Source organism: Myotis nattereri (assembly GCF_964212035.1).
Source record: "Myotis nattereri genome assembly, chromosome: 4".
Classification (NCBI taxonomy): domain Eukaryota; kingdom Metazoa; phylum Chordata; class Mammalia; order Chiroptera; family Vespertilionidae; genus Myotis; species Myotis nattereri.
The window spans coordinates 112309970-112323165 of record NC_138079.1 but is presented as its reverse complement, the minus strand read 5'-3'; the positions used below and the strand labels follow the sequence as shown (position 1 = coordinate 112323165).

General features: G+C 55.4%; 1 protein-coding gene and 1 pseudogene across 2 annotated transcripts in view; both read right to left on the bottom strand.

Annotated features, from left to right (window-relative positions):
- Positions 1 to 3606, bottom strand: part of GPR139 (G protein-coupled receptor 139) — a gene marked incomplete at both ends in the record, with an annotated part of 38294 nt that extends 34688 nt beyond the window's left edge. The window contains one exon of the mRNA XM_081090319.1: positions 3486 to 3606. Coding sequence (XP_080946445.1) covers positions 3486 to 3606 — 121 coding nt within the window. The remainder of the gene's footprint in view (positions 1 to 3485) is intronic.
- A 7870-nt stretch (positions 3607 to 11476) lies between these two features.
- Positions 11477 to 11984, bottom strand: LOC308518416 (jun dimerization protein 2-like; annotated as a pseudogene). Its single transcript has one exon. The product of its transcript is annotated as a jun dimerization protein 2-like (transcript).
- Positions 11985 to 13196: the final 1212 nt, after the last annotated feature.

Here is a 13196-nt window from a genome sequence, read left to right as displayed (position 1 = left end):
GGGAAGCCACTTGTCTAAGGTCACCCTTATATTAATAAGCCGCAGAGCCAGGCTCACACTCAGGTCCAACTCCGGCTTTGTCCTCTTACCCCGTTTACCTCATCTTTTCTGAAGATGTTTCTGGGCATGAGAACAATGGGCAGGAGAACACGCCTGGAGGGCTCGGTCCGGCTTTCTGGTCACCTTCTTCCACCTCTGGTTGACAACAACCGTGACTACCGTGTGCCAAAGCACTGACTGCCTCCCAGGCCAGGCAGTCACTGCCTCCATCTCACAGCCTGAGGCAGGTGCTACGCCCTCACTGGGCAGTTTGGAAATACTCCCACCTGCTTGGTGGCCACCATCTTCCTCACCTTGCCTCCCTTAAAGGTAAAGACTACCTCTGAGTGAGTTTCATGTGGTGCCGCTTTTCTCCCGGTGGGCTCACTGCCCCCTCCCCCAGACACTCAGGCTTGCCTTTCCTGCCCGCACTGCCTCCTGCTGTGCAGGTCTCATCCCAGCGGCCCAGCCAGTGTCCCCAGCTCCGGGTGGGCTCTGCTATGTGTGCTCACAGTTAGAAACATCTGGCTTACCTAACAAGGAGGCGGAAAGGGATGGAGTTTAAGGAACAGCTGAGCCAGCAATCTTCACACTGAGCACACAGCCTTAAGGGCTGAGTTAGTGCAGAGAACTTCATGGCCGTGATGAAGGTGCTGGGTGCAATGGCTTCCATAGGTAACCTCAATAATATCAACTACCTGTGTGGGTGGCTGTTCCTTGATTTTCCAGGGGGAGGAAATCAGGGTACAGAGTAGTTGGGAATTCTCAAGTGGCAGAGCTCAGTCCATACTTCAACATCAGAGTCCCCTGCACCCACATCAGCCTGTTAAATGCACCTGCCTGGGCAGTTCCTGGAGGCAGGGGACTAGACCACATGACCCATCTCAAGCTCTTCCTCTTCATTGAGAGAAGGAAGGTGGTAGGAAAAGTGGGCCCTTCCTCCTAGTCACTGCCTCCCCGCAGCCACACAGCCGCTCCCCACTCCCCACCCCCACCCGCTCCCATCCACACCTCTGGCCACCACAGTGAGAACTCAGTCAGGCTGAGTCCTCTGCCAGGAAAAGGGATTCAATTAAAATCTCACTTTTCAACAATATTCCCAAGCCCCGCGTGGTCATTACCTCACACCCAGCTGAGTGGGGTGGGGGGGGCGTCAGGGGTGGGGCAGGAGTGTTTGCTAACTGCTGGTGCTGGGATGGGGGGTGGGGGATGGGGGATGGGGAGGGAGGCAGAGGCTGCAGCGAGCACAGCACTGGGAGTAGGTGCTGAGCCAGGGCTTTTCTCTGGGGCCTCCCAGGCCTTTCTCTGGCTCGCTGCAGGCCAGCTGCTGCTCCTCCTCACAACCAACAACCTCCTGGTCACGAGCATGGCATCAGCAATGAAGGGGCCAGGCCTGAACCCAGTGCCCAGCTCCTGCCACCTCCCTGGTCCACCTGGCCCCTTCTCACTGCGGTTCCAGGGGGCGCTGCCCTCAGAAAGCTGTTGACAGATGTGGAGACAGAGGCACTGGACACAAAAGGCCACACATTAACACCAGTCCTGCTTCATTCTACAAGCTGCATCTTAGTCGCCAGGCAGACTCGCCTGCCCTTTTGGTTTTAAGAGAGCAACAAGGAGTTCACCTTGAACCACCTCGAATACAGTTAACAAAACAACCATCACCAGCCCATGACCTTTATGCGAGTGGCCTGTCAATCATTCTCTAAAATGCCGGGCCCTGCACCCACCGCTGTCTCTAGAACCACAAGCCTAAACTTGTGAACCCAGGAGCTGTCCAGGGCTCCCTGAGTCCCTTTGGCACACAGTAGGTGATCCTAACACTTAGTTGGGTGTTTAAACACATAACTGCCCTTGACTCTCTAATCTCAGTCCAAGGCCCTCCTCCCTGCCCCCATTCTTAAAAGTCTCCAAGCCCTGGCCCAGCCTTGTTGAGTCCATGCCTAGCGCCATGCCTGGCATAAGTAGGTGCCAATGCTGTGGGAGGGGCAGGCCCAGCTGACATGGGGTTTAGGCTGTGAGGTGTGGGGTGTCTGAAGGTCTGAGCTTCCCCTCGCTCTGTACTCCCCACCCGCATGCCCCTGCTTGGGTCAGCCTCTCCTTGTCCCTATGACTCTGTCCCTGAAGAAAAGCCAGTGAGAGTGGCTGCCTCAGTCAGCAGGGAGGGCTGGGGAGACACTCTCTGATGTGAGGGCTCAGGGGAGAGAGACCGGCCACGTCTCCAGGTCAGCGACCTCCTGAGAAACCCACTCCCCAGAGAAAGCTCCGGGGGGGTCCAGGAGGGCAGAGCAGAGCAGGATGCAAGCTGGCCGAGTCCACCCGCTCCAGGTCGCTGCAGGACCAGGGCAGTGCCTGCGGCTGTGGCTGCGGGGCTGGCGGCTCAGAGGCCAAGCAGCTCCCAGGGGACGGGCCATCGGTTAGTAATAAAGCCTCATCGCTGGCTGGGCAGGGAGAGGCATGGGGAGGCAGCCTTAGTAAAGTTATGGTTTCTGGCACCTGCATAATTTGGCAGGGGGGTATTTACACGACCGCATCGGGGCCTGGCTACCCAGGTGAAGGTTTGGAATGGAAACCTCAGACGGGCTCTCAGAAACACAGCTCCCAAGCCTGGGTCTCAGGGTGCTGGAGGCCAGAATGGTGCCAGGACCCCAGTCCGCACAAGGATGCTCCTCTCCCTGCCCTTCGCTCTCTCCCATCTCCTGCAAGTGCTCACTGGGAGCCTTTCCGCACTCAGCCACCTGGAAGTGGGGCCATCTCTCAGAGCCCAGGAGCCCCCACCCCCACCCTCAGAGGCACCCTCCCAGCTCAGCTCTCTGAGGAGCTCAGCAAAACTCCCAGCGCACTTAGGATGTGGGGTGTTTGCCCGCAGAGCTGGCGGGTGGACCAAGTGGCACAGCCAGGGGTGAGGTTGGTCCTCAAGGAGACTGCGACCTTAGGTGGCGCCTTGGCAGCGCCCGCGTCTCTGCACCCCTGCCCCAGCGGAGCTTGATCCCAGAGCCACCCCCCCCTCCAAGGCCCCCCCGCTGGCTGGGGACAGTCCTGCTTAGGGGGTGCAGCGGGAGCGCAGTCCTTCCTCCGTCCCAGCGCCTCCCTGTCCCAGCGGAGACTGCCCAGTATCAGGCGGGAGAAGGAGGCCCGCGGAGCATCTGTCCAGATGTGCAGTCAGGCACACGCCGCCCTCCCTGACCCCTCGCGGACCACAGTCCCGTCAGACGCACACACACTCACCAGCACCCTCCAACCCACAACCACGCAGCCGCCGCGCACACGGGTGGAACGCACACATGCCCGCCCCCCCTCCCCCGCCCCGCCCGCAACGTCCGCAGTTGCCCTCTAGGCTTAAACTTTCTCAGAGGGGCCACGGGCGGCGCAGAGGAGGTGGACAGCCTTGGTCCCGGGCAGGGCGCGCGCTCTTAGGGCTCCGCCCCCCTCACCTGGTACCCCCTCACCTGGTAAGCCGAGGCACAGCAGGAGGCTGTAATAGACCACGGGCAGGAGGCCCAGGCCGCAGGCCGAGCCAGGGGACCAGGACGAGCTGTTGGCGGCGAGGTGGGCGTGCGTGTGCTCCATGGGCCCTGGGCGGTCTCCTGGCCGCGGGGCTGCGTCCCGCTCCACAAGCGGGGCTGTGGGAACGGCGCCTCCTCCACGCGGGACCTGCGCCTCCCCTGGCCGTGTCTTCTCCGCTCCCTCCGTGGTCCCTGCTCCCTCCACACCTGCACCCGCCAGAGCCCGCAGCCTCAGGGGGGCTCCAGCGGGTGTACCGCTGGCTCCTGCCTCCAGCCTGAGCCGAGGGCGGGGCTGGCGGAGCAAGCTCCCCAGAGCCAATCAGCACCCGCCTGGACGGGTCGGGGTGTGGGGAGAGGGGGTGGGGGATGCTCAGAGGAGGGTCTCTGGGCTGCCTCCCTGGGCTCCAGGGTCAGGAGAGGAGAAGGAGTTCCACCAGGAACCCCCAAGGAGGCGAGTGGGGACCAAGAGCGGGCGCCCCGCCTCCCCGCTTTGGGAGGGGCGGAGGGGGTGCACCCTCTGCTCCTGCTGCTCGTCCTCCCCTCGCTTGTCCTCAGTCTGCCTCCTCCAACAGCCCCACTCCCCAGCCCCTCTCCCCCAGCCCCGCTCCCCCAGCCCCACTTCCCCGACCCCTCTCCCCCAGCCCCTCTCCCCGACCCCTCTCCCCCAGCCCCTCTCCCCCGACCCCTCTCCCCCGACCCCGCTCCCCCAGCCCCTCTCCCCCGACCCCTCTCCCCCAGCCCCTCTCCCCCGACCCCTCTCCCCCAGCCCCACTTCCCCGACCCCTCTCCCCCAGCCCCTCTCCCCCGACCCCTCTCCCCCAGCCCCTGTCCCCCGACCCCGCTCCCCCAGCCCCTCTCCCCCGACCCCGCTCCCCCAGCCCCACTTCCCCGACCCCTCTCCCCCAGCCCCTCTCCCCCGACCCCTCTCCCCCAGCCCCACTTCCCCGACCCCTCTCCCCCAGCCCCTCTCCCCCGGCCCCTCTCCCCCAGCCCCTCTCCCCCAGCCCCTCTCCCCCAGCCCCGCTCCCCCAGCCCCACTTCCCCGACCCCTCTCCCCCGACCCCTCTCCCCCAGCCCCTCTCCCCCAGCCCCGCTCCCCCAGCCCCACTTCCCCGACCCCTCTCCCCCAGCCCCTCTCCCCCAGCCCTCTCCCCCAGCTCCTCTCCCCCAGCCCCTCTCCCCCAGCCCCTCTCCCCCAGCTCCTCTCCCCCAGCCCCTCTCCCCCAGCCCCTCTTCCCCAGCCCCTCTCCCCCAGCCCCGCTCCCCCAGCCCTTCTCCCCCAGCCCCTCTCCCCCAGCCCCTCTCCCCCAAGTCCCGCTCCCCCAGCCAGTCTCCAGGAGGACCCTCCACCCAGGAGCTGGGAGGCGGCAGTGGCAGGGGGGCAGGAGCAAGGATGCTATCCCTTCAGAGGCTGAGCTGGAGAGAATGTGTGTGTGTGTGTGTGTGTGTGTGTGTATGCCTGTATGCATGCGTGTGTGAGTGTGTATGTGTGTGTGTCTGTATGCATGTGTGTGTGTGTGTGTGTGTGTGTCTGTGCACCTGTGACTGGTTCTGGAGCAGGAGCCTCTGAGAGGGTGCAGGCTGGCTCAGGGAAGCCTCCTGTCAGGACCAAGGCTAGTGCAGCCTCTCAGATACACACCTACTCCCAAAGCCAAACACACCCACTCACACACACACACTCACACAGATGCACACCCACTCACACAGACACACACCCACTTACACAGACACACACACCCACTGACACAGACGCACACACCCACTCACACAGACACACATCCACTCACACAGATGCACACCCACTCACACACACACACACCCACTCACACAGACACACACCCACTTACACAGACACACACACCCACTGACACAGACGCACACACCCATTCACACATACACAGACACACACCCCCACTGACACACACACTCACAGAGACACACACACCCCCACTCACACACACTCACGCACACACCCACTGACACACACACACCCACTGACACAGACACACACACCCACTCACACACACACAGACACACACACCCACTCACACACACACACTCACACACACACACTCACACTCACACACTCACACAGATGCACACACACAGACACACACACACCCACTCACACACACCCACTCACACAGACGCACACACACACATACACACACTCACACACCCATTCACATAGACACACACCCACTCACACACACACTCACACAGACACACCCACTCTCTCATACACACACACACACACTCACACAGACACACACACCCACTCACACACACCCACTCACACAGACGCACACACACACACACACTCACACAGACACACACACCCACTCACACACACCCACTCACACAGACGCACACACACACATACACACACACACACACTCACATAGACACACACCCACTCACACACACACTCACACAGACACACACACCCACTCTCTCATACACACACACACACACACACACACTCACACAGACACACAGGCACACACTCTCATACACACACACACACTCACACAGACACACACACTCTCTCACACACACACACACTCGCACAGACACACACACACACACACACACTCACAGGGGCATGCAGAGGCCCCCTCATTCCACTCAGACACATGAAAACCTGGACATCCTTACCACTGTGCACGGGCCACACTCACACCCATCCCAGCATACACACCCACAGGAGCCATGGGGTGTGGTCTGGTCTAGTGTGTGGAGGCCTGGAAGGTCAGGAGGGGAAAGCGGTGGGTCTGGTTACCTGGAGAGATGGGGTGCACAGCCAGGTCCTTCTCAGGCAGGCAGAGGGAGAGCCCCCCAGCCAGCTTTTAGGGGCCACAGCAGAACTGAGCAGAGAGAGGAGCTGCCTGGGGCTCAGGACAGTGCGAGAGTCAAAGCTTCTGCAAATGGAAGGGAGGAGCCGCCAGGGCAAGTGGAGCTGTGGTGGCTCAGAGGAACCACAGAGACCTCACAGCCCCAGGACAGCCATGTCTGGGCAGAGCGAGCTGGCTGCCCTTTCCCCACCTCCTCCCGGGCTCCCAAGGTGGAGGGGACCCCCACCCTCAGGTCAGGAGAGGAGAGCAGTGGGATGTGCTGTGCCCACTGGGCTGGGCCCCTCGTGAGCAGGGAGGCTGTGGGCTTAAAGGGACACATTGTTACTAAGAGTCCTTGGGCACAGAGAGTGCAGGGCTGGCATCTCAGGCCAAGTTAGGTACTGGAATGTGGTTGTGAATTCTGTTGTTTGAATGGGAATAACCCCAAATAAAAACAAAAGCCACGTGATGATAATAAAGCAGTACCACTCATAGAGGCTCAATAAATAATTGTTCAAAACCTTATACACTGGATTGGTCTGCAGTCAGCTAGTCAGAGATGGACACTGGGGCTGAGGAGGGGAGGAGGTGGACTTGACAAAGCTCCCTGCCCATCAGACACCTCTGTAACCACAGAGTGCTGCAGGCTGTAGCCCTGAGGGTCCTTGTCCATCAGACACCCCCTCTGTAACCACAGAGTGCTGCAGGCTGTAGTCCTGAGGGTCCTTGTCCATCAGACACCCCCTCTCTAACCACAGCAGTGCCACAGGCTGTAGCCCTGGCTGCTCCTTCTGCCTGGAATGCTCTTTGTCTAGAAAGCCACATTAACCTGCTGCTTCACCCCCTTCTTTAGGTCTTACCTATTGTCCCCTTCTCATGGAGGCTAACCCTAAATATCCTATTTAATCGAACTCTCCACTCCCAGATGCTCAGTCCCTCTGCCTCTCCCCTGCTTCCTTTCCTCTGGGGCTAGCACTCTGGCCAACCATATATTATTTATCAACTTAGTTTCTCATCTTTTCCCCTCTTAGGGGCAGGCCCTCTGGCATGTTTTGCTTATGGTGACATCACTGGCTTTTACACAGATCCTGAATGTTGAACTTTCCAGAAGCCTTGAAGAACGAAAGGCCCCTCTAACGTGCACTGGCCGGGGCATGCAGGGCATGGGAAGGTGTGTTGTTCTTTGCGTGTTTCAGCCACAGGTCACAGCGTGGATCCACTAGGTTTGGGGATGGGGCACGACCTCAGACTCAGCATGTACGACCCGATGTGACGGCCACTCTGCGATGAATTGTGTGGCTTCTGGGCTGCAGCTAGACTCCTTATGAAACTAGAAGCTTCGCCAGGCAGAGGTACTGGGCTTCAGGGACTCCTAATGAGCCTTACTGTGTCTGAGCCACCATTTGCCCACGTATTGACTGGGGAAGAAGGACGCTGAGCCAGGAGAGGGGGCAGGGGGCATGTGCAGGCTGCCCTGTGGAGATGGGGATGGGCCTGCAGCCTCTTTGGCAGCCAGTTTCCCAGGAAATGGAGGGGCTCTCCATTGGATGGAAGGACTGTAAGACCTAGGACAGGCCTTTGGTCCCAGGGAAAGGGCAGGTGAGTCCACATCAAGGGGGGACTTTGCCCCCTGACTGGCTCTTTGGGATAATAGGTGCTGCACTGACAATGTGGGTGGCTAAGCTCACCCACCCATTCATTCTTTCAAAAGACTTTTCCTGGATATTTAATGTGTGTTTATCAGGACTAGACACATAATTGCAGAGCTTGATGCAAAAATAAAAATATTCAAAAATTAAGAATTCCAGATGCAGACTGGTGCATTCCTCAAAAAGTTAAAAATGGAACTCCCATTTGACCCAGTCATCCCACTCCTAGGACTATATCCCAAGAAACCAGAAACACCAATCAGAAAAGATATATGCACCCCTATGTTCATAGCAGCACAATTCACCATAGCTAAGATTTGGAAACAGCCTAAGTGCCCATCAGCAGATGAGTGGATTAGAAACCTGTGGTACATCTACACAATGGAATACTACGCTGCCGTAAAAAAGAAAGAACTCTTACCATTCGCAACAGCATGGATGGACCTGGAGAGCATTATACTAAGCAAAATAAGTCCATTGGAGAAAGATAAATAACACATGATCTCACTCATACGTGGGATATAATGATCAACATAATTTGATGAACAAGAATAGATCGATCTAGAGACAAATGGTAGGGGAGGGGGGGTTAGAGAGCAACCAAAGGACTTGTATGCATGCATATTAGCATAACCAATGGACACAGACACTGGGGCGGTGGGGACTTGCCCGGGGTGGGAATGACTTGGGGGGAGGGGAGAGTGTCAATTGGGGAAAAAGGAGACATTTGTAAAACTTTAGACAATAAAATAAAAAAAGAAAAAGAAGGAAAAAATAAAATTAATCCCATAATCTTTTCATTTGATACCTAAATATAAATCCAAGGTTAGGATAGTTTTAAAAATGTATTAGCAAGGTTCTCACATATTTATGCTGAAAAAAGGGAAAAGGGTATTGTTGCCATCTAAATATCACTTAAGTTATTACCTAGTTTCTGTCATCTGTGGAGTGGGTGGTATGTATCCATTCCGCTTCAGAGATGCCAACAAACCTTATTTACTTTCCAACATTGTTGTTTTGCAAAACACTGAGGAGTCTCATGACTTCCACGGTATCAAAGTGTCAGTGTGATGTAACTTTTTTGGAAATACCGTGTTGAGGTGTGTCCCAAAGACAGTCCTGTAATTTGAAGGGCAGGTTCTGAAGTTATCTGAAGTACACATTCTGATGTGATTTCTGAAGTAAAATTACCTCATATTTTTGGCTTCTGTAATCAAGTTGGGAAGGTTTGTGCTGTATTCCACTTTGTGTGAGTAAAGTTGTGAATAGAAATTTTTAAAAAAATTAAGAATTCCAGGAATAGCAGAGCTTTACACTAAGCACTGAGCCCTGCTAAGTGTGGGGCCCTGTGTGACTGCCCAGGCCACGCACCATGAGCCAGTCCTGCTTAGGGGACACAGGTGGGTAAGAAGAGCTCACCTTTACGAGGGGTTTATTAGGAGAAGCTGTGTCTTATCTCATCCTCATGCTTACACTGGAAGGAAAGGACAGTTACTAGTCCCATTTTACAGCTGAGAAAAGCAAGTCACAGAGAAGTTTGGCAATTTTCCGAAGGCCGCCCAGCTGGAATTAGGTCCACAGCAGTAGGGCTTCAGAGCCTGCACTCTCACCACTAGGGGAGCTCCGTGCAGTGGAAGGACAAACCTACAACCCAAAACTGTCACAAGATATACTGTGGATCCATGTGACACAAGGGCAAGCACGTCATTGCATTGTCCTTCTTGGCACTGTGTACCACTGCCCACAGCAGTGCCAGGACACTGTCCAGAAATAAATCTTAGCCCTAACCGGTTTGGCTCAGTGGATAGAGCATCGGCCTGCAGACTGAAGGGTCCCAGGTTCGATTCCGGTCAAGGGCATGTACCTGGGTTGCGGGGACATCCCTAGCAGGGAGTGTGCAGGAGGCAGCTGATCGATGTTTCTCTCTCATCAATGTTTCTAACTCTCTATCCCTCTCCCTTCCTCTCTGTAAAAAATCAATAAAATATATTTTTAAAAAAGAAATAAATCTTAAATAAATAAACATAAATATAATAGGAATATATGAAGACTGTTAGGGGAGGGGATTGCAAACTCAAATGTCTATAAGCCAAGGCAGCAATTAGCATACATGTGGAAGCACTAATGTATATCCTTTTCTTTTATAAAAAAAACTAGAGGCTCAGTGCATGAAAATTCATGCACTCGAGGGCAGGAGGTGTCCCTCAGCCCAGCCTGCACCCTCTCACAATCCGGGACCCCTTGGGTAGGGTCCCTAGGCCTGGCCTGAGATCAGGGCCTATCGGGGTTTTTCTCCCCCACCCCCCACACTGCAGGCAGCTGGCCCCGCCCCCACCACTGCCACTGCTTGCCATCTGTGCAGCGCTACCCCCACCACCACCACCGGTCACCTCCCTCTGCAGGCGATCGGCATAGGGTGCGATTGCTTGGCTGGCCTGGGCCTCCCTCTGCAGAGCGATTGATGGTGGGGCCCCCAGATCGATCACCCCGCAGAGGGACACCGGCTGCAGCACCACCAGCCACGTGGCCTGGGCCTCCTTCTTTCTTTTCCTTTAAGTAAGAGTCATGTTTACTGAGCAATACAGAACTGAGTGCTATGAAGGGTTCACCAGGACAGAAATGCACTGCACCCTGCCCTTGCCACCCCAACACCCAGAGACTACAGGACTTAGAAGTGACACACAATGGCCATAACTGCTGAATATCTGTACTGTATCACATCGAGTGATTATGGAAACACATTTATATTTTGCTTGTATAAAATATTTTTTTTGTAAAAAATATTTTAAAAAAAGAAAGTAAAATAAACACATGCAGTTGAAAGCCCTGCTAGGACAGCCAGTCTGTAAGCATTCAGTGAGCATGTGCTTTGGAAGGGCGCCTGTGCCTCATGCCCACAGCAGCGCCAGCAGGGCCGGCGAGGGTGCTCCCCGGCTGCCACTCTGGGCAAGACTGAGTGGACCATGGTGGATGGGTACAGCAGGGCCTGGCACTGTGCCCTTCTCCAGCCTTCTCCAGGATCAGGGGCAGGGCTGGGGGCAGGTAGATTGCAGTTTCACACTGAGTCCATCCTTAGCCTAATTTTGGTTGCAACTCATGGCTTTTTCTGGCTGCTCAGAGGTCCTTGGGTGGGTGCCCTGGCAGAGAGGCCGGAGAAGTGCCCACAGCTGCCTGGTTGGGCATCTCTCTGGCCCAGAGCCTCTGTCCTGCCTCCTGCAAGCCTGGCCCCAGGCAGAACAGTCCCCCTCAGGACTACTGTTTTCTCAGTGCTGGGTCCTGGGTCTCATCAGCCTGGGTTTCTTCCCCTGGTGTGGCTGATCTGAGTTTCACAAAAAACCCCAGCCGATGCTGGCTGTGCTGAGCCTCATTGAAAAGTTTTGCATACAGCAAGGAAGAGCCGTCTGGGACCCTCCTCCTCCTCCCTCTCCTCATCTCCTCCTCCTAGTCATGGTCACTTCTCCTCCAGCTGCTCCAGCAGTGGTTGCCTTCTGAGTCAGGGGGCTTAAAGCTGTTGGTCCTGACGATGCAGGTGGGGCGATGGCGGCTGAGCATCAGGATGAGCTGCTGCCACTCCTGCTTCAGCTCCTCCATCTGGGTGTTCAGCTTCGCATTCATGAGCTCCAGCCACTCAGATTCCCCTGCAGACACTCCATCTGCTCCTTCTTGTTCCGGCATCGGGCTGCCCCATTTTGTTCTTTTTCCAGTGCCTCTTCCTCCGCTCCTCTTCCTCATCTAACTCACTTTTCACAGGTTGAGGCCTCTTGCCCAGTTTCACCTCCAGGAAGTGCAAGGGGCTTTCATGGCCCCAATGTTGTGGATGTCAGTGTATTTCAGCTCCTCTCTAGTCAGGGCCTAGCTGGAGAGTCCAGTCAGGGGGCCAAGCCCTGGCAGTGAGCCCGCAGTCATGGAAGGGTCCAGATCTGCCCAGGCATCATAGCAGGAGTGGCAGTCCAGCCCTGCTGAAGCTGCAGGCAGAGGCGGCTACCCCAGGGCCTGGGCCAGGCTGCAGGCACCTTGCCCGCTCAGGAGCCGTGGTGGTGCCAGCCCCACCCTGCAGCATCCACCACCACCAGCACCTCCCATCGCAGCTGCTGAGCGTCCCTCCTGCAGGCTGTGGTGGGTGGCCTGAGTATCCCTCTTTGAGGCGATCGATTGCAGGGCTCTGCCTGCTTGCCTCATTGCCCCAACCACTTGCCTGCCTTCCTGATCACCCCTAACCACTCTCCTGCCTGCCTGATCACCTCTAACCACTTGCCTGTCTGCCTGATCTCCCCTAACCACTCGCTTGCCTTCCTCCTTGTCCCTAACTGTTCACCTGCCTGCCTGATCACCCCTAATCCCTTGCTGGGGGGCAGGGCCATCCCGGGTGAGGGGCCTGGTGGTTCTGGTCTCTCATCATTCTGCCTTTCAGCCACTGGGCTTTTATTATATAGAATATGCTCTCTCCCATTTACAATTGCATAGAAACCACACCTAGGGATACATTTAACCAAGGAGATAAAGGACCTGTATTCAGGAAATTATAACACACTGAAGAGAGAAATTGAAGAAGATACAAATAAATGGAAGCATATACTATGCTATAGATTGGAAGAATTAACATGATTTAATTGTCCATACTACCCAAACAATCTATAAATTTGATGCAAATCCTATCAAAATACCAATGTGTATTTCACAGATCTAGAACAAATATTCCAAAAATTTATATGGAACTTCAAAAGACCCCCAATAGTCTCAGCAATCTTGAAAAAGAAGAAAAAAGTTGGAGGTATCACACTACTGAGGTCAAACTGCATTACAAGGCCATAGGAATCAAAACAGCATGGCACTGGCATAAAACAGACCCACAGATCAATGGAGCAGGATAGAGCCTCCAAATCAGCCCACACACAGATGGTCAATTAATATTGACAAAGGAGGCAACATCATGCAATGAGGAAAAACAGTCTCTTAAATAAATGTTTTTGGGAAAACTGGACAGATATTTGCAAAAAAAGAAAAAAAAAAGAAACAAAACCACATTCTTACACCATACACAAGAATAAACTCAAAATGGATTAAAGACTTAAATGTTAGACCCAAAACCATAACTCCAAGAAAGAAACAGTCAGTAAACTCTCTGGCATTTCTCTTAGTTATATTTATTCTACTGTATTTCCTTGGGCTAC